This window comes from Ciona robusta, chromosome 8, assembly GCF_009617815.1.
Source record: "Ciona robusta chromosome 8, ASM961781v2".
In the NCBI taxonomy this organism is placed as follows: Eukaryota; Metazoa; Chordata; class Ascidiacea; order Phlebobranchia; family Cionidae; genus Ciona; species Ciona robusta.
In genome coordinates, this window is record NC_143242.1 from 5,323,730 (window position 1) to 5,343,728 (window position 19,999).

Below are 19,999 nucleotides of genomic sequence, written 5' to 3' on the forward strand. Positions count from 1 at the left end.
TATACCAACATGTAATATTTAACCTAATTTATATTCATAATTCGAGTTCATCAGCGAGCTAATTTAATAAACGGTTTTATAATCAGCGTGACACATATACGCAAATGGATGCCGCGGGCAGTTAATGGCTATATGGCTAGTTACCGATGAGTTAAACGGACATAGGGAGCTTATGAAGCAGGGTCGAATTATATACCAGTGGTATTGTACGACGATAAGTCAGTGGTATTGCATGAGAACCATTGGGCAGAAGATCTATTTCATTGATTTTAAACGGATAGTTACGCCAGATGATTGACATAATTGTAATTATATTAAGGGGAAACCCCCGGGTAGATAGCAAGTATTTTACTCGGCAAAACGTCATATCCTGCACGAAGTTTTACTATGCGTAACTTCTTATGTCTGTTTACGAATCAGGTATTTTACATTGTGTCATGGTTTCCGGACAATTACGTTTTTAACTATGGAGGATATTATGAAGCAAATGCATGTTGAGGAGATCAACATGGATAAACAAGATGAAAACGTAAAAGAACAAAAAAGGAAAATAAGAAAACTACAAACTGTTCTTAAGTTTGCGGGCAGAAACGGTAAGTGCAGTTAAAAAAAATGTAACTGGCATATAAGTATATTTATAGTTAAAACAGTCCAATACATTAAATCTAGAAAAATTTAAGTTATCTTAAAATTTATTGTGTTTATCAGTTAATGATAAAGGATCATCTGCAAAGGTGGAAGAAAAAATTCTATCGAAGTCCATGTTAAAGCTGTCAAAGTATGTATTATAATTTATATTACAGATTATTATTTTGGTAATCTTGCCCCATGTTACTGGTAAGAATTTTCGATCTTAAATTTTTTATTACAATTCTCGAATAGTGATACCCCCTTAGAGGAATCAATGATTTATTTTGTCTGTTCCGTCACGGTAAAGAATACCAGAAAAGTTCACAAAAGCTAAAAGGCAGGGTTTAACCATAAAACAACAGCCGTAAAAAAACCTTTTTGGATAATATAAAAGTAAAAAAACCTACTGGGTAAAAGGCATGACAAACTATAAACACTACAATGTAATAAGCCATTCAATTAAGCAGCATTTAGGTTGTAATCAGAAGAAAAGTGAATTTGTATTACCAAAAATTTTAAACAAAAAAATGTGAAAATGTTGTAAACAAAAAAATGTAAAAATAACTGTAAACAAAACTGTTTTTGCACCTGCTATACTCTGCAAACAGACTATTAAGATAACATAACTGATTGAATGTAGGAATGTAAAAGATGTGAGCAACATCACTGAGGTGGAATGTGAGATGATTGACAGAAGGTTCATGGAAGGTCATGTGCCTCGTGTTCGACAGGGTGATGAAGAATCAGATTCTGAGAGTGAGGAAGAAGAAGAGGAAGATCATGTTAAGGAATTTCCGGAAGATTCAAAGTTATCAGTTTATGACAGGGTATGTTTATTCTTGTGTTTTTGACAGAGTTTGACTGTTTTTTGTGTTCTCTATTATTGTGTTGTATTAATTTTGGAATAAATTTGTTATTTTTTTTTTGTTTTAAACAGATTAGCAAAGTACAGCATGAGATAACACGCAAAGTGAAAGTAATGGTCAAAACATTTGCTTCCAAATATGCAAGATCTTTCCTAAAACGGCTTATACCTGTGCAACAACTTTCTACACTGGCTAGCTTTGTATTATTCTCTTATATCATGAATGCAACATTTCTTATGACCTTTATCCCGGTGGTTATATTTTATTTGTCATTTTCCGCATTGGTTTTGGCCACAGTTCGTCTGTTTAAAGGTAAATAATGTCAAATGAAATAATGGGAGTTAGGAACTTATAAACTAATTAAAAATGTACTTTCAGGTGATAAACGTTTCAGAGAATTTACAGCCTGGTCAGCCATGCTTGTGGACATTAAATCAAATGAAGAAAGAGAAAATGCAGAAAATAATTACATTCAAAACCATTTGTCTCCCCTTGCATCTTTATTGCCAGCTGTTGCACTTATAGTTATGTCTCATGCTGTCACTCCTCAGGCGTTTATTGCTTATCCAGAGTTGTCCTTAATCTCACTCTGCTGTCTGGCAGCTTGTTGCAAAAGTTTCTGCAATACAGTCATATCAACTACTTTTATACTACAGTTGTGTGCAACTGCATTTGAACTACTTCTTCCTTTAAAACTTGCCACTTTTCCTGTAATATTTTTTCAAACAAGTGCTATGGTTTCAGTCAGCATTTCTTCCATATTTAGACTAGCAGCATTCTGTGTTCTGCTTTCTGTGCCATTTCAGAAAAAGTACAGAAATTTGTTATGTGGCTGTTTCCTTGGTTTTGTGCCACAGTTGTTTCTTATGATCTGGTGGGAGCTGTTGATTTTATTCTTAAAGGAAAGCTCCATGCAAGGATTGTTTCGTGCTTTGCTTGAAGCATTTGCCATAAGTTTTTCAATACATGCTTTCATTATTGTGTTAATTTTATTCTTTCTCAGTTCACTTGCCACTTTGCACTTTGTACAGGTTTTGATTACTCTTCTTCTTCTTCTTCTGCCACTCTTGTATGTTAAACTATCTCAAAAATGGGAAGACCTTTATGTGAAAATTCCATTTTCTCACATCACACCATCCCAGAAGATACTAGCCACTGTTTTATCATCAGTAGTTATTATACTTGTACTTCTCCTTTACCAACCAGCAGGTCTTTCTGTCACAAACTCTAACCTGAAGTTTGAAGATTATCGTAAAGTATGCATTGACCAACAATTTTCCAACCAAGCAATTGTACAACGTGCGTGTCACCACCTTGATGGTCATTACATCAATTGGAAAGGAAATGTGACAAATATTCGAATTCGTTCAATTGACAATAAGGTTTGTAATTCAATTTTGTGAATACATAAATTTTAAATGATTTTTTTTAAATTTATATTTACAATTTTAAATCTTTAGTTTGAAGGTGCATTGAGTGTTTTCCCTGGTGCTATTGCAAATTGGTTAAGTTGTGTTTACGGAGATAATTATTCAACTGATGATCATTGCTCAAACAAGTCGTGTGACCTTAAATCATTATCTCAACATCGCTGCCACTTAGAAAGATACAACAGCTACACTTTTGATTTGACTGTGTCAATAAATGACACTGATATCAAGCTTACTGCTGGTAATACAATGAAGGTATGATTTGACAATTCTAATTAGGTGTATAAAACTCTGATTTTTTTCAGGTTAAATACAAACATAACAGACCATATATGTGATTTAAATATCTCTTTATATCGTTTATTTTACATTCGACACTGAGGCGGTTTTACTTTTAAACTAAAACATTTAAAAATGAGGACAATTGTGTCTTATGCATGAACAGTTATGATTGCACTAAAATCAATAATAATATATTAGATAAGAGTTATAAGCAGCACAGGAAAATTGTTGTACTAAACATTTTTAAAAATATGTTAGTAATGTCATAAATTATATCGAAAATTAGGTAAAATTGTTAAAATGTGTTGCTGTCTACGCAGAATTTCATCTTTTCTTTGCAACCTTTTGTGGAAATCAACTTCAAGGGATTATTGGATTCTGACCACAATCAAGTTACTTTGACATTTGTTAGGATAGAAAGTGACAAAGATGTTAAAAGTCAAGTTGCAGTTGTGGCAAGACATCAAGTTGCTGAACTTCTTATGCATGCTGTTTATTCTTTGTTTCAATTTGCATTTGGTCCCACTGTTGAGATTTTGGGTGCAACTTTGTAAATTTTCTATGCAACTTCTTGCATTTAAACACAATTTCTATTTAGCACTTAACACACTAACACTTAACTGTAAGATTTGACTTACTATTGCACATATTTATCTGTATATTGCACTTCTGTAAATACCTTAATCCTAAATACTATACCTGTGTAAGATTTATCTTTTTAAAATCCATATTTTATTATGTCTATGTTAAAATTTTATAGTAGGATGTATTGTTTTTAATCATACTGAGAGACTTTTTTTGTGATTATACAGAAAGCAGCCTATCAATAAATTCCTTCAAATGTATTTTAGTGCTGTGTATTTTAAGCTTTAAAACGATTGGTGGCAAGGAATTAAACAGGTTTATTGATTAAGCCATACGCAGAACAATCGTATCCAAGGTTATGTGACCACAAAGATACCAAGCGCAGAGTGCAATTGAGTTGCAACTGCAGATAGTTCATACAACATACAGTGGTCAAAAAATCTGTCACTTTTTGCTAGAACAAAAAAATATGGCCAAATTAGAAGTCGTATATTTAATAAAGGTTGTCCAATGTATTTTTTAGAGGTAGGACGAGGTGTAATTCAGAATTACTATTCAATTAACAGCCTAAGTTAGACTTGGAACTCTTTAAACAGCACACAATTCAACAAACATATATTTTTATCAGACTTGAATACGGTTGGAATTTTTTCTGAGACATATGCATGAATATATTGTGATACAGAACTTTTTGATTGAAGTGAATGAACTTCAAGCAACAAAAATATATTGAATACGGACACGGTGCAGACAAAATTGCAGAGTAGTTCAACAGCACCAGCTGGTACAAATGGTAAGGTACTTTAAACTGGTGTAACAGTAATTACGTTTAAGTAAATTTCAACATTGGTCCCAAACCATTTAGATTAAAACATAAATTCCACATAACAGTATGACAGGTGATGCTGCGAATTTGCAACACTGATTATAATAATGCAATGAAAGAATTCACGGCATAAAGTTAGGCCAATGGAACGTATAATAACACGTACCAAATAGAGCCACTGTTTTAACAGTAACAACCACATTTCTCACACACTAACTGCAGTTTCAGCAGCAATCACTTCATATTCTCCTTAAATTTTTCTATCACTTTGAAATGTGCAAATCAAGTATAATGATCTACCGAAATAAATACTCGATGTAGCTTAGGTCAAGTAAATTCTCTATGCACGGTGTGAATACCGCAAATCGAAATAATTCGGCTTAACGAGGGTGTGGTGCAGAGTTATTGCTGTCAAAAATGTACAAATTATTTGTGGCAGCAACAGCAATGATTTTGTCTTTCGGGTGCCAGGCAGTGTGAAGAATCTTTCGGTTGAAATCAAGGCTGTCAACGCTTACTTCATCCTTCTTGCGTTTACCACCTTGACTAACCTGTATAAACATAATAAAAAAGGCATTAAACACTGGTGTCTAATACCAATTGTATTGGTTTAATTAGTTATGTGTGGAGTGTTAGGTTCATAAGCAAAATTGAAATATTGGAATATGACGAAATATTGCTATATCAACATAATTAGAGTGAAATCCATTAAATACTGCTGTTCAATACCATGTGTAATGGCTTTAAACAGTAACACACCAAAGAATAGGCTGGGGTCATGTAAGTGAGGTTCATAAAAAACAATGCCCAAGATAATATATTCTTATACAACAAAATAGTGCTAAACTGCAACTGTGGGATATGGGTTTTGTAGGTATTTTCTAGAGGTGACTTGTTTCCAAATATTTTAGAAACCTTGATCTTTACTATATTAGTGATTTTCATTGGGCAAAAAGCAAAACATAATCAGACTTTTGCAATGCTCAACACAATGATATTGCAAATAGAATACGTTCAAAGTATAAATTGTATCATTAAATTTGGGTTTATAAACCTTCTTTGACTTGAGTTGTGCTCGTTGTCGACTATTCTCTCGTGATGCTTCTAACGTCACATCTTTCTTGGAGTTGCAATCAAACACACGGAAGAAGTTGTTGTAGGATCCGGTCATGATTGCACTGGATGGATTTTAAAGGTTAAAACCAAACTTTCATTTAAAAAAATTAAATGAAGCTCTGCGTACAGACATTTTAACAAAAAAAGATATCTTTACCAATTACTATAGTAAAAAAATAGTGGCAAACATCCCAAGAGCCCACCGGGCATTTTTTTCCCAGTAACAATATTATTTAAAAAACGAATTCCCATGTAGGACTTAATTAAACTGGTGGAGCAGTAATATAAGTTTGGTTTGCTACCTTAATATTTTAAATATGGCCACGGCTGGTAAAATACCTATTTGTAAAACCTTAAAAAATTTAAAAGCAGAATAAATTGGACAGAACAAATTTTTAGATATATATTATGCCTAGCGACAACAGTTTATAAAATAATGAAAAACTAGTAATTACTGGGAAAATATATTGGTTTAGTGTGTATTAAAACACAAGAAAATTGAACAATTACCTGTCTGTTCCGTTCCAACAGCATTCAAACTTGTCAAAGATACAATCATTCTCATACAGAGAACAAAGTTTGCTGCGTAGATATTCATGCACCTATTAATTATAAAACAACTTCTATTATTATAAACCTATTAATTATAAAGAAATTAAAACACGCTTACAGTTATAAACATATTTACATTTAGTTGAAAGAAAATAAGCGTGGTCGCTTTAATTACCAAACTATGGAATTTTACCAAAACTGAAAAAAAATGATCGAAAAAAAAGAATAAAACAACTCCAATGATACTTCTTCTTTTATGTCAGAACAAATATGATCATCACCTGAAAAGACTCCACTGGTTTGTTCTCCATATTAAGGTCCCACACATTGATTGATAAATAATCTCTCGTGATCATGTAGCGACCACTGTGGCTGAACTTCACGTCACTTATTGAGGAAATGATTTCAGAAAAGAAAGAACGACTTGCAGGGTCTTCTGGCTCCTCAAAAACTGAAAACAAAAGTTGAATTTAAACTAAATTATATATATATATACATTAAAATTTGGATTTTTTTTACATTTACGAGTAGTGCGCCTGTGTGAGTGTTAAATGTAAGTAATAGAAATAACAATCGATAAGTCATTTTTCTAAAATGTTTTCATCATTAGATTGTAAAATGTATATCATTTAAAATTGCTTACTTTTGGCGTGTTGATCACATAGTGCAGATTCACGCATGTCACAAAGACGAATTGTTCCTTTACTGCTGCTGTATACGAATGTGTGACATTCTTTTGGGTGATATTCCGCAGCGGTGATCACCTCAGTGAGGTTCTCCATGTTCTCTGGCTTGATGTCAACAATATCTGGACAAGATAAAGTTATGTAACCGGTCAAAATCCTTACAATGTGTAGGTGTCAAATTAGAACACTTACTAAAACGAACCTCTACTAAAACATTAAAGCCCAAAACCTGGCATCAAAGATGACAGAAACAACAGCAGCTATTGTTAAAAGCATGTCCTAAGATCGTATCTTTAACCCTGAAGCTGCCTTTGATTTTATCACACACTGAACAGTAAAAAGTCAGCAAAAATGTGTCTAAACTAGGACAGTCTAATAAAGTGTTTACCTAAAATGTTTACTACAACTTTAACACAACCAAAGTATTAACTAACAAATTAATTCCAGGCATGCAATGAATTATCCAGCCAAATCAAAACAACAATAATAATGAGAAACATAAATAATAACCCACTGAAGCTTCTGTCTGTTATTTCCAGGTTCCATAGATTAATCCGCAGGTCATCGGCGGAGAGGTACGTTTCATCGTCGCTGTTCACTGATATTGAGTTTATGTGGTACATATGGGCGTTGGCGAACACCTTCTTGGGTGACGCCTCTATCATAAGTTCCATGGGTTCGTAGTGGGGCACAACAAGGGTCCTGGGTCGTACACCCCCCATGTAAAGTTGGCCGTCTTCGTCACGCAGATTGAATCCAACCGCTTGTTTTTCGCGCTCTGATACTTTCCACAACTTTACTGTTTTATCTGAAAACGTTAAAAATATGTTTTGGTATCAATTAAAAAACCTTAATATATGAGCATACAAAAATGTCATCTGTGATTAAAATGGTATTGTAAAAAGTCTGATTTTGTTGCCTTCTAGAATCTCGCGATCGTTTAGATTTTACAAACAACAATTACACAGCAAATTAATACATTAAAGATACTTCATCATACTAACATAAGATGTTTAACTTTGAACGAAACAATTACCATTAGTGGAGAGTAGAAAGTGAGCTTGGTTACGTTGAGACAACCAACGTATTTTGTTGATTTTTTCCTCAATTTCTAAACTCTTTAAATAGTCGAACTCTGGTTCATGGCTTTGAAATGTGCTGTACACATTATACTCGCTGCTCCGACTTCCTGTTGCTTTATTCTGCAGAAAAGTTGCAAGCATTAGTAGTGCACATAAATTTAGTTTCTAGATTGGTTTAAAAATCGCATTAGGACTTAGGGAGAAAGTTAAGATAGTGTATAGTAGGATCAAAAACTCTTTTACAATTTTTTGTACACGAGTTTTAAGCCTGGAAAACCATTTTCAAGAAACCTTATTAAAAAATTACTTTCCCAGAAAAATAGAGAGAGTGCGTACAATAAAACAAAACCTATTTTTTTTGCCTTTTTCGTGAATTTTCTGCCTAGAAGAGCATTTTTGGAGAAACCTTATTGATTGAGTAACACAGACTGTATTGATTATTTGATTGATTGCTTACCAACATATGCATAAAATACAGAGGAAAAGGTCTAATTAATAGTACATTGCATATGTAAGGAGAAACTTTATATATGCAATGCTTCATTAATTCTATTAACATGCACATAGTTCATGTACATAAATAATTGAAATTATATAATGCATCCCACTTACTGAAGGCTCTCTTTGAAAAATAACAACTCTGCCACCTTTGTCGCCAGTTGCTAGTAGTTCACCATCATGATTAAACTCAACAGTGGAAATAATATCAGCTGCAACGAAAAAAAAATGAAGTCCTAATTTTTTATAGAAGCAAAAGCAACTATTTTAGAATGTATTTTTACTATTTTATCATCTTCATTAGGTTATGTAGGCATCTCAGAACCTTTATCACACGAGAAAATTTTTTTCTATTTTTTTCATACAATATATATAAAGATTTAGTGTGAAACACAAACCATAATTTTACTAGTTTAAAAAATAAAAATAGCCTGAAGTAGGCTACTTATCTCTGTGACTTTTTATCATCTGTGATGTGATATTTTGTCTTTCCAAATGTCAATAAAAAACTAAGTAAAAATAGTATTAACAATGAAAGTCACTCACGTTCGGACACTTCATCATCCATTGTCCCTTTAACTTGGGAAAAATACCATAGTAGGTCATCATTGCCAGATGGCCCACTACCTGCAAAATATAAGCCGAAAATTAGATATATATAAACAGGCAAATGGGCGTTAGAACTACTGGTGCCATGTTGGAATTCTAAACTATATATATTTTACAGCAGTAAAAGCAGTCCAAAACAAACTAGGTTCTGAATAATGAAATGTTCACTGTACCCAACCATAAATTCATAATAAGAAGTTTAGTGGACATAAATTGAGATAATTCGCTAAACCATAAAGTAAAAGGCTCTCAGCAGCAACACATTTCTATAGTAAACTAGATAGCAAGTATTATATATAGAGAGAATATTTACCGGGATGATGCAGAGAGTATTTACCCATTCTATCCGAGCATGATTATATTAACTGGTATATCAATCTGATATTACTCTAACTGGGTAGTATTTTAAGAAGGATTTAAACTAAGATATCCAATTATACAAAGTTACATCTACTCTGTATGTAACCTATTATCCATAGTCCTTTCCTGCTATTCTTATACTTAATTAAATCAGTATTTGCAACAATAAGCTGTTTACAATTACAATGATGCAATAACCAACTTATCTTGTTCTGACAGTGATTAACACAAGTACTTAGCCCAATGTATTTATAAAGATTAATTTAAAATTCAATTCTTGTAATTAACAGGTGTGACTGAAAACACATACGAAAGGAAAGATCAAAGAACTCTAAATGACCCACACAACCTTTTACGAAAAAGATAAATCAAGTTTATAACATTATAAAATGTTAGGATTATTTAAAATGTCCATTGCTAATTTTATTCTAGATTTTCATTTTGCTCTGGTTATCATGAAGGCATTGACATAATCCTAATTTTAAAACTAAAGCAGGTACATTTCTGTTTTTTTTTCGGATTTTTTAAATTGACAATGTAAAAAAATACCTATTTATTATTGACAAAAAATTTATCATAATCACTCTATAACTGAGACAGTGGCCAACAGTTACGACATACATTATTTTGTTGTTTATTATTTAAAGAAGAAACAATTTCTAATTGTTCAAGCTCTTTAAACAAATAGGTAGAATTCATGTACACATAGAGTCTAAACATCCTTGTCATTTTTAGTAAAACTTACATACAGACTAACTACTAACATAGTGATATATTAGTGTCATGATCATGACTATATAAATTGTACTTGACATATAATATGACACTGTTAGATTTCCACATATTAATAAAACATTGTCCAGTTTGACACTATAAACTTGCCTAATATAGAATATATCTAACAAACTTATAATAGATTAAAACAGCCTATACTCTTGACAACAATTTCTTTGCAATTTGACTTGCGCATTGACTGCATATATCAACCTAAATGCTCAATGGTATACGTATTTTATATAATAAACATCCTCGATTTATACTATGTTTGTTCTTTTTAACTGTGCTGGTATGTATGAAGCCAAATTTCTACTACTATTTTGCATAAACAAATTTCCTGTTTATAAGGTAATTTCTTCTATCTGGCCATTACTTCTGCACTGAGAAAAACATTTGCGTTCCAGGTTGCAAAGGTAACTCAATTATCCACTTTAGTATTTTGTACCTGTTTTGTCAGTTTGATTTATAACCGACACATCAGAGGGGTTATTAACAGCCCAACTCCATAGCGGAGTTAATAATTTAGACGAATAGCATTGAACTAAAGAGTGCATACCAGCCATGATGACTTATAATTTCGTACTCTGTAGCAACACTTCACATGTGTTTATGGCAATCAAGATATTCGCGATTCCAAGGGATAAATTTCAGCACTTTTTGATCCATTTCAATGATTACAAATCTCCTAAGGCGGTAACATCTTCGAGCCGAAAAGACTTGTGGTTTCAGCAAAATTGGCTTTTAAATTAGTCTCAAAACAGCCTTCACCGATATTCTTAGAACGATGTCCTTGCTTCTTGGTCAAAAATTGTTTTTCTTTAGTTACTACTTATCCTGCGACATAAGTTGCATTTTATGCATATGTTTAAACATTATATTGATCATTATTAAAGACTATTCACGAAACTTACATTATATGAAACGGCTCACATCAATATACGAAATACAGACCAGAGTACAAGCATACATGTTATACTTGTAAATGTTATTAACACCACTGCGGCATGTTTATATACGCCATTCGGACTCTGATACATACGACACTTGTAGATGCTATTACCACAGATTAAACATTCGAAAGTTGATTGTAGGCAAAAGACAAAATCTTTGCTTTGTGAAACTTTAGCCTATGTGTGGTGACACGGAGATATTTTGACAAGAGCGAAAGAACACCCAGAGGCTAAATAACAAAATAATGCTGCAATGTACAAAGGATAAAGGAAGACAAATCTGTTCCCAATAAACACTTTCCATATTTCCCTACTTAATTTCCTAATATTCTCATTTCATTTGATCACTCATCGCTTACCTGTTTTCCTTTGATAAACATTTACATTGGGGAGCTAGTAGTGGTAACTGCAAAGCGAATAGCCGCAAAACAATACCCGACACTGACAGTACGAACAAAGGCCAAAATGTATAAGTGTTTAGTATAAAACGATTTTAGGGTCGTTTTAAATGTAGGCTACTTTAATATCTTGTTTGTAAATGTGGAAGTATAGCTACACAGCCTGCGTCGTCGACTATTTGCTGGCAACATTTAATAAAACACTGTTTTTTTAAACTTAGATTTGTATTAAGCAAGTAAAATGTTCGGAGAATTAAACCTTTATGTGGACAGTTGTCGCTTTTCTTCTGACAACTCGAGTCATCAACGAGACTATCATTTCCTTTTAGTTCTCCTTTCCGGTGTAACATGCTGGTATATGTTAGATGAGGGTGTTGGTTACGATAAACCGAAATTTTTAGGCTTTACGGTTCAATAATTAATCGCGCAAATCACTGTTTCGTTTTATTTAATTGGTTTTAGGAATTTACTGTATTATTCCGTTAGCAAGTGTTCACTTACATAAAAGGTTTGACGCTATTGTTTTCCTTTGTTAAAATGTAGGGAAAAAATAAGGAAGGAGTGGGCACCCTTCTCCTATTGCACGTGTTAAAGAGAGAGAGAGAGAAAGAGAAATGTCGATTTATAGATTCGAGAACACGCGGTCGGCACTCTACGGTGGTAACTCGAACAGCGAGCTCGAATATATATTGTAGCTTTAAAAGTTGAATAATGTGACAGTGTTTGGGTCAATAAAGGGCGAATATAAGTTATGTTAAGTAACCGATATTGTGTTATTCTTTTTTATGTCTATGTAAACATATACTGCGTTCGAGAACAGATACTATTCAGTCTATTCATACTCTGAAAGCAGTACAATAGAAAGACCGTTCACAAAAAAGACAGGTCACACGCTCAACTGAAACCACATTCAATCTAAGAGAGAAACGTTATCACTCGTTCTCAGAAAGCGTGCGATAATATATGTGGAATGGTGTTTTTGCGATATATAAAAAGGGAGTAAACGAATTAATTGGCACGCGTTCTTTGTTTGACGTAAAAGGGTCCATTAACTTCATTTGGGAATTTGAAAGCTCGGCGTGGATATAGATGCCTTTTTCTTTGTATCCTCTCGTCTCCTTAAAGAAAGAAAGAAATTGCTTTGTTTGTAAGTGCCCTCGCCGAATCACAGAGTTCCAATACGCCTAGGTCATTAATAAAATCGTTGTTGGTGGCACAATGGACCAGTGACATCGGCCAACATATACCAGGACCAGGGACAGTGATTGTACATGCTAAGTAACTTAAATGGGATTGTTATGATAAGATTTGTTTGATTTACTATGCCCATATCGATAACGAAATCAGTTTTTAGCAGCGCGAGTTCTTGCGATAATTATAAAGCTTCGAAAACCATATAATGTTTATTGTGCGCGGTTCGGTTTTCTAGTGTTTTTTTTTTGTTATATTATATCATTAGCACACTGCACACATTTTTCTATTTATCAAAAAAACAGGCGAATACCGATAATATATACTGTATTGTGTACAAAAACTGATATGTCGGAGAAAAAAACGGACTCGGGAGAGACAAAGAGGTAAATTAAACAAATATCAACGAAAGTGCATTACTTATACAAAATATGCAAGTTATAATATAAGGCTTATTTCCATCAGATAGACTGTGACGTAAATTTCTGCAGTCAAACAATAAGTACGGTTATGAGGCATACTAACCAACGAAATAAACTTAATCTATTTTGATCGATTTTCCGTTAATTTTATTTATAAAGAGAAACATGGGGAGGAAAGCAGGAGTTTATCCTGGCTTTAATTGGCTACTCGGTTGGTCTTGGAAATGTATGGAGGTTTCCTTATCTGTGTTACGATAACGGTGGAGGTGAGTTGAAACATGCGGCGTGAGATCATATACGAAACATTCAATTTTACCGCTTGGTTTAATAACCTCTCTAAATAAAAATGTGGATATGACGAACTGTGGACACGGTCTACTTCTTAACAGAATATTTTGGAAATAGGTCGTGACCGCTAAACTATACGGTTTAAAATTAACGCTACTACAAATTAACGCTACTACAAAAAATTTTCCGAACATATTTTTTACAAATTAAAACCGCTAGTATCCGCATATGGCTTTTAAATTTACTGTCATTTTTATTGTAGGAGCATTTTTAATTCCCTACGCGATTTTCGTTGTATTGGCGGGCATTCCTTTGTTCTTTCTGGAAATTTCTTTGGGCCAATACACACAACAAAGCTGCGTAAAAGTCTGGAGCAAACTAGTTCCAGCCATGAAGGTGAATTTAATACCCACGTCGTTAAACAAAAAGTGCCGAATACAAAACCTGACAATTAAATTATGTGGCAGGGTATCGGGTACGGATCAGCCGTCGTAAACTTTATGTGCGCTATCTACTTTGTGCTTGTCATGTCATGGTCGGTGCTATACTTTGTGCATTCATGTATTCCTGGACCTCTCCCTTGGACATCATGCGGTAAGTTATGTTTTGTTTTACTAAAACCATTTATAAATACTCGTCAGTTTTGCCAAACCACAACACAAATTTAGAACTTCCGTTTATCTTTGTGAACAGTTTACTTATTTAACCTCCGGTCCACATATAGCGATGTATACGAATAATGAATAAATGTAACTGATTTATCCACGTGTGGCGGGACAACGATATTCGTGTTCTGTTTCATGTACTTCGTGCCCGCTTACGAGTTACCACGACTTTGTAGGTGTTTATTTTTTGAGATTTGTTTTTAATGTATAGCTGACAATTCAGATAACCTATACGCGACCACTTGGTTAAAGCTGACAGTTTAGATAACCCATAAGCGACCGCTGGGTTGGAGCAGTTGCCGCTGTGTCTTGCTCAAGGACAAACACACCCACAATAGTAAACACGCCTACATTGTAGCCCTGGGCCCGCCCGCAATGCTGCACCCGGAACCGCTTAGTTAGAGACAAGCGCTGAGGTCCTAATGTGACGGCAGCGGAAACAAATAACAGTTTGTCTGTATCGTATACATGTAAGCAAACCAATTTGCACTTACAGGAAATTGGTGGAACTCTGAACATTGTGTTTTGAATGCAAACTATAAAGGAATGAATGCTACTATGCTTCAGCAGGTTTCAAATACGTCCGGTTTCGCTTCTGCGCTTCACACCACCCCCAATAAAACCAACAACACGACAATATATTCTCCTGAAAACGAGTTTTGGAAGTAAGCACATGAATGCAGTTGTTGCACCTCGTTTCACTGACATAACAACTGTTGTTTTATAGCAATTACGTTTTAAGAAAATCGGATGGAATTGAAAATATTGGCAGTTTAGAAAACTGGCCGCTTATTCTTTGCTTTTTTGGTTCCTGGGTCGTCATCTACTTATGTGTCTTCAAGGGCGCGAGGACCAGTGGAAAAGTATGGCATTGTTGTTTAAATTAATCTCGTTTAGTATTCCAACCATGCTACTGAAGCCGACGTTGACTGAAGCTACAAACACGAGTAGCCTGTTATTACTACGGCATTTGTTGTCTCGGTTTCAATGCGCGCATGGGAGTAAACAAAGAAACACTCTTTAACTTCAAGAGGGTATAGTTAATTCCCCTATGAGCTGGCGTATTAGCAGAATTATTACAGAGCGTACAAACAACTCTCTTACGTACTTGTCCAATTAACCAATATATAGGTTGTTTACGTCACTGCGATTTTGCCATACGTCATGCTTCTTATTCTACTGATTCGTGGATTGACGTTGGAGGGGGCATCAACAGGGATCATGTTTTTCCTAAGACCAGACTTCTCAAAGCTTCTATCATCTCAGGTCAAATATTTATCGTTTATTGCTGTTTGTCTGCCGTTAAATTTTAGTGGGACATTAAAGTATAACGAACCCGTTTGGGTTATATAGTTGGTAAACAAGCCAGACGATTGCAACGGTAAACAATCCTGCGTTAACCATTAGGTTAGGGTAATGTCCCAGGATCTATGGCGTGTCACTCACATGACCTTTCCGTTACAGAATAGCGTGGTCAACTAATAACGATGGTAATAAATGTAGTGTTTATATGCATTGAGGCCTTTAACAAAAAGCAATGGTAAAAGTGTGCCATTTTGCCCCACCCTACTCTATGTAATGTCTTTCAAATATTAATAACAGGCTATGACATTTTCAACCTTGACTTTACCTTTCTTTAAAATTATCTTACTGTTTCGTTAAACAGGTTTGGATGCAGGCTGGAGGACAAATCTTTTATTCATACGGAATCTGCTTTACAGTCCTATACGCATTCGGCAGCTACAATCCATATAACAACAATTGCTACAAGTAATTTTACTCTTTTATAGTATATGATTTGGTTGTTTAACAATATTTTTTCCCCAGGCAATCAGTCATTCTTGCTTCAACATGCAGCCTGACTTCAATCTTTGCTTCATTTGTTGTTTTTAGCATCATTGGCCACATGTCTTTTGTGCAAGGGAAAGATATTGATGCCGTAGCCACATCCGGTATTAATTGTGATTTATTAAATGTACATACTCAATTATACACCAAAATGTAATTGCTTAGCGGATGTGATGTGCTTCCCAAACGTGTCATGTTTCCCAAAACATTGCCCATACATTGCTGCAAATTCAGTATATAATATGAAACAATCAAATATTTGGTGTATATATAAATATGGCATATTGATATTATCAGGTCCTGGTCTCGTATTCCTTGTTTATCCAGTTGGTCTCTCACTTTTACCTGCTCCTAATCTGTGGTCCGTTCTTTTCTTTGCTACCCTGTTTATGGTCGGAATCGATACACAGGTTGGGCTTTCTCTTATTTATCGACTTTATCGTATTTGATGTTTGTCCCGTAAACAAAAAGGGTAAACAACAAAAACACAGAATAAATTATCAGAAAGCCGGTTGCTGATTAAGTTAAGGATACTTCTTTCTGAAGTGTGCTTCTAGTAGTTACCCACTTATGATCTCCTTTGCATAATGTTAATGGTGCTAAATACATGTGAAGAACTTAGTCATTCGCCAATTAAGTATTTAATAACTATTTCTTTTTGACATGAGACATTTGAACTTTGTAGCGTATATATTACAAAGTTTTTATAACTGTGATTAAATTCTGTTATTTGTTTGCAGTTTGCTGGAGTTGAGAGTTGCGTCACCATCTTCTTGGACTTGTGGCCCAATGTTGGGAAAGGGAAATATGGACGAGAGCTTGTCTCTGCGATGGTGTGCCTTCTCTTCATCGTGCTCGGCCTGCCACTACTAACCAACGTAAATTTTTGTTACCACTATCAATTCTTGATCCATCTTTCAAACCAATCGTTAATCATGAACAGAGACTCAATACTGGTTATAGCTTTGCCTCGATAGCCACTTGGCTTTTCCTCACCACTTCGTAATTCAGGGAGGAATCTATATCTTTGAGCTCTTCAATATGTATGCTGTCAGCGGGATTGCGCTCTTGTGGCTTGCATTTTTTCAATCTATTACAATCGGGTGGATATACGGTGTCGACAACTACTACGAAAATGTCAAGTCCATGATCGGCTACTACCCTTCTCCATACTTCAAGCTGTGCTACAAATTCTTTGCGCCAGGGATTTCTCTGGTATTACCAACTTACACCTACTTATAAACTATGGGATTTCTGCCAGCATATCCCACCATGCCTACTATCAAGATTGTCATCAAGCTTGTTAATTCTGCTAAACCTAAAACTTTTTACTGAATTATGTTACCTGCCGCTGTTGCGGTACACTTCAATCTTCACTTCTTCCATCCAGTTCATTTTTATCTTCTACTGCGTCAAGTACGCTCCTTTAACTCTTGGCCAATATGTGTTCCCGGGTTGGGCAAACGCTGTGGGTTGGTTTTTATCTCTAACGTCTATGCTCTGCGTCCCAGGATTCTTTATTGCAGAAATTTGCAAATCGAAAGGTTCAGTATACCAGGTAACTGTGCTTTATAGCTTTTTATTTCCAGCTCATACCTACCGTAAAAGGTAAGTTTTACAGGTAACTAAATGATCAATTATTAGTTTGCATTTGTTATAACTTTGTCTATTTCAGCGGATAAGAAAGGCTCTTAACCCTGTGGTTATTAACGAAAAAACTTCGAGAGACGACGTACAGTGCGAGAAACGATTTCTGGAGGATGTCCGAAATCTAGCTATTTAAATTGTCGTTGTTGACGCTGATGGTTTGCTGCTATTTGCAGTAATTGTTTTGCTTTTGTAAAAGAGCATTAATTATTGTACAAATTGCTTTCTAAGTTCAGCAATATACTGAAGAGGAATTTCACAAAGTGACAACATTTCTAACGGGCTGTTGTTATGTGTGATAAGATGAAATGAGTGTCTAGTTTTTTATTGCAACGTTAAACTATAAAAATTCAAACTCGTTTACACATGTAATTCTAAATAATCGTTAACATATGAAAATTCAAATTTGTTAAAACATTTAACACTAAATAATATATTCGCAGTATTATATTATCATTCTAATACTAAATATTATTACTCTTCAATTATTTATCTCATCCCGCATGAGTCATGAGTGTATCTAACATTTGATCTTGTAGATCTTAATTATACATCTTTATGTTGTAATAATTACCTGTGAATTGAATAAACGTAGTCCTACTTTATTTCTTGTTCCAATTTTTAATAACACTCATACTTATACCCTTGATAAACATATTATACTTTTAGCATAATTTATATAGACAAAAGCTCATTACCCCAACAGTAATGTCTATATATGTGTATAGTTTTTGTGTAAGAAAATTAATTTATGTTTGCTGTATAGCATATGGCAATAACTAGATATTAGAATATAATATTAGGATATCTATCCTCAAACATACCTGAGCCAACAGTTTACCAGAAGGGTGTATGCAAAATAACCAAAAATGTATCTGTATATGATGTCCAATGTTTATAACCTTTAAACTTTAAAGCATTGTAATTTATGTTTCTAATCAACTGCATGCTTTATTAATAATTACCAAACCAAAAAGTTATGTTGTAAGAATTAAAAAGTATGTAATTATTAGTTATTACAGTAAACACACATAGTATACAATTTGCAAACAGTTTCACTAATCTTGGATTGGATCTCCATATTTATTGTATTTGATCTTTTCACCTTGATTAGTTTGGTTAGTATTTTGTGGTAAGCTTGGCCATTGACTTGTATTATTTGACTGGGTGTTTGAAACTCCACTTGATCGATGTGTCTTTCTCATTTCTTCATAAGAATTATAAGTTGGAAGTTTTGAAGGTACATTTGTTTCATCTTCGTTATAGTTTACTTGAGGTTTGTCAGTTTCAGCCATTGTAAAACCAGAATCTGGAGTTGTTATTGCTGATGCCATCTTGTCATTATTCGAGAATATTAATTTTCTCAAGTTTGAATCCTCTGGCAAATCACGTTCAAGTCTTTTTTTAAGCCTGGGTACGTATGATACTTGACCAGCAAAGTTACCCATCACCCCTGAAAATAAACATAACCCAACTCTGCGAACTGTGGATAGGTTGGGAAACCTACGTGATAACCACAACTGTGTGACTGACATTGCAACAAAAGCTGTTGGCAGACCTCTGTACATAAAAGCTTCATTTTTCAAGCGTTTAAGAACTATTTTTTCTTCAGATGTTAGTTCTGATAAAATATTTGGTGGTCTTACAGAATCTGAAGAGCTTGCACCAGTGTTCATATTCATATCACGGTTCATTTTCACTAAATGATTAAACAGTCCATCAACTAACCATCAATAATACACATAAGATAACCTGAAACTGTATGAGTAAATATTACAAATCAACTTATAGTTTTAAATTTACAGTTCTCTTGGAAAATTATGTCTTTATACACAAAAAGGAGCTTTCACATTTTTTGTATGTACAAAAATACGTTTGTTTTTCTTGGATCACGCATGTAAGATTTTGGGGCACTAGTGAACAGTCCTACAGTATGTTACAGATTAGACCGGTGAAAAGTGTTATAGGTTGGTAGGTAATGGTTAGTTTAGTGGTTAATTGGTATATGGGTAGGTAGTTCAAAAAAACGTAGGGGGAGGACTCTTCACTAGCTTCAGTTAAAATTTAGGTTCAAATAAAAAACCGTTTTTAAAATTCATTGATTAAAGTACGGTACGGTCTTAGAACTTTTAGGACTTTTACTTACTTCTGACTGCTAACTTTCAATCGTTGTTTTAGCTTTACATAGTGATTGCTACTTGGTAATCGACGTTCATCGTGCCTCTCGCATATTTTACGCATTCCTTGCGGCAACACTGAACATGTGATGTCATTTTTTTCTAAATTCCTGC

General features: G+C 34.2%; 4 protein-coding genes across 6 annotated transcripts; 2 read left to right on the forward strand and 2 right to left on the reverse strand.

Moving 5' to 3' along the window:
- Positions 1 to 110: 110 nt before the first annotated feature.
- Positions 111 to 4,053, forward strand: LOC149732646 (wolframin-like). Its single transcript, XM_089882474.1, has 7 exons — positions 111 to 593; positions 709 to 778; positions 1,271 to 1,457; positions 1,568 to 1,808; positions 1,875 to 2,878; positions 2,957 to 3,181; positions 3,529 to 4,053. Exons 1-7 carry the CDS (start codon positions 467 to 469, stop codon positions 3,760 to 3,762), a joined length of 2,088 nt encoding a protein of 695 aa, XP_089738600.1. The 5' UTR covers positions 111 to 466; the 3' UTR covers positions 3,763 to 4,053.
- LOC149732647 (serine/threonine-protein phosphatase 2A 55 kDa regulatory subunit B alpha isoform-like) lies at positions 4,050 to 11,039 on the reverse strand. Of its 3 annotated transcripts, none has more exons than XM_089882481.1 (10): positions 10,745 to 11,039; positions 9,100 to 9,180; positions 8,668 to 8,765; positions 8,010 to 8,175; positions 7,488 to 7,781; positions 6,931 to 7,095; positions 6,569 to 6,738; positions 6,246 to 6,337; positions 5,674 to 5,797; positions 4,050 to 5,170 (listed from the first exon to the last, which is right to left on the reverse strand). In XM_089882481.1, the coding sequence occupies exons 1-10, from the start codon at positions 10,860 to 10,862 to the stop codon at positions 5,000 to 5,002; spliced, it is 1,479 nt and encodes a 492-aa protein (XP_089738607.1). In that variant the 5' UTR covers positions 10,863 to 11,039; the 3' UTR covers positions 4,050 to 4,999. The 3 variants fall into 3 exon arrangements, with proteins under 3 accessions (XP_089738607.1, XP_089738609.1, XP_089738608.1); XM_089882483.1 differs by having other exon boundaries at positions 10,856 to 11,037; XM_089882482.1 differs by lacking the exon at positions 10,745 to 11,039 and adding an exon at positions 9,476 to 9,878.
- Positions 11,040 to 12,298: 1,259 nt separating this feature from the next.
- LOC149732648 (sodium- and chloride-dependent GABA transporter 3-like) lies at positions 12,299 to 18,313 on the forward strand. Its single transcript, XM_089882476.1, has 14 exons — positions 12,299 to 13,224; positions 13,420 to 13,526; positions 13,811 to 13,944; positions 14,016 to 14,142; positions 14,710 to 14,878; positions 14,941 to 15,076; positions 15,345 to 15,479; positions 15,880 to 15,983; positions 16,041 to 16,165; positions 16,359 to 16,471; positions 16,802 to 16,939; positions 17,073 to 17,276; positions 17,452 to 17,619; positions 17,737 to 18,313. Exons 1-14 carry the CDS (start codon positions 13,187 to 13,189, stop codon positions 17,842 to 17,844), a joined length of 1,806 nt encoding a protein of 601 aa, XP_089738602.1. The 5' UTR covers positions 12,299 to 13,186; the 3' UTR covers positions 17,845 to 18,313.
- On the reverse strand, positions 18,018 to 19,988 carry LOC149732649 (uncharacterized). The gene is made up of 2 exons (XM_089882501.1): positions 19,855 to 19,988; positions 18,018 to 19,466 (listed from the first exon to the last, which is right to left on the reverse strand). The coding sequence occupies exon 2, from the start codon at positions 19,400 to 19,402 to the stop codon at positions 18,767 to 18,769; it is 636 nt and encodes a 211-aa protein (XP_089738627.1). The 5' UTR covers positions 19,403 to 19,466; positions 19,855 to 19,988; the 3' UTR covers positions 18,018 to 18,766.
- Positions 19,989 to 19,999: the final 11 nt, after the last annotated feature.

Coding starts and splice junctions, on each gene's coding strand:
- LOC149732646 (XM_089882474.1), top strand. CDS start 467: ATGGAGGATATTATGAAGCAAATGCATGTTGAGGAGATCAACATGGAT. Junction 1,809..1,874: donor CACAGTTCGTCTGTTTAAAG/GTAAATAATGTC, acceptor ATGTACTTTCAG/GTGATAAACGTTTCAGAGAA. Junction 3,182..3,528: donor CTGCTGGTAATACAATGAAG/GTATGATTTGAC, acceptor CTGTCTACGCAG/AATTTCATCTTTTCTTTGCA.
- LOC149732647 (XM_089882481.1), bottom strand. CDS start 10,862: ATGGCTGGTATGCACTCTTTAGTTCAATGCTATTCGTCTAAATTATTA. Junction 8,766..9,099: donor GGATGATGAAGTGTCCGAAC/GTGAGTGACTTT, acceptor TTTTCGTTGCAG/CTGATATTATTTCCACTGTT. Junction 6,338..6,568: donor AACCAGTGGAGTCTTTTCAG/GTGATGATCATA, acceptor TATAATTAATAG/GTGCATGAATATCTACGCAG.
- LOC149732648 (XM_089882476.1), top strand. CDS start 13,187: ATGTCGGAGAAAAAAACGGACTCGGGAGAGACAAAGAG. Junction 13,225..13,419: donor GACTCGGGAGAGACAAAGAG/GTAAATTAAACA, acceptor TTATTTATAAAG/AGAAACATGGGGAGGAAAGC. Junction 14,879..14,940: donor CCTGAAAACGAGTTTTGGAA/GTAAGCACATGA, acceptor GTTGTTTTATAG/CAATTACGTTTTAAGAAAAT.
- LOC149732649 (XM_089882501.1), bottom strand. CDS start 19,402: ATGAACCGTGATATGAATATGAACACTGGTGCAAGCTCTTCAGATTCT.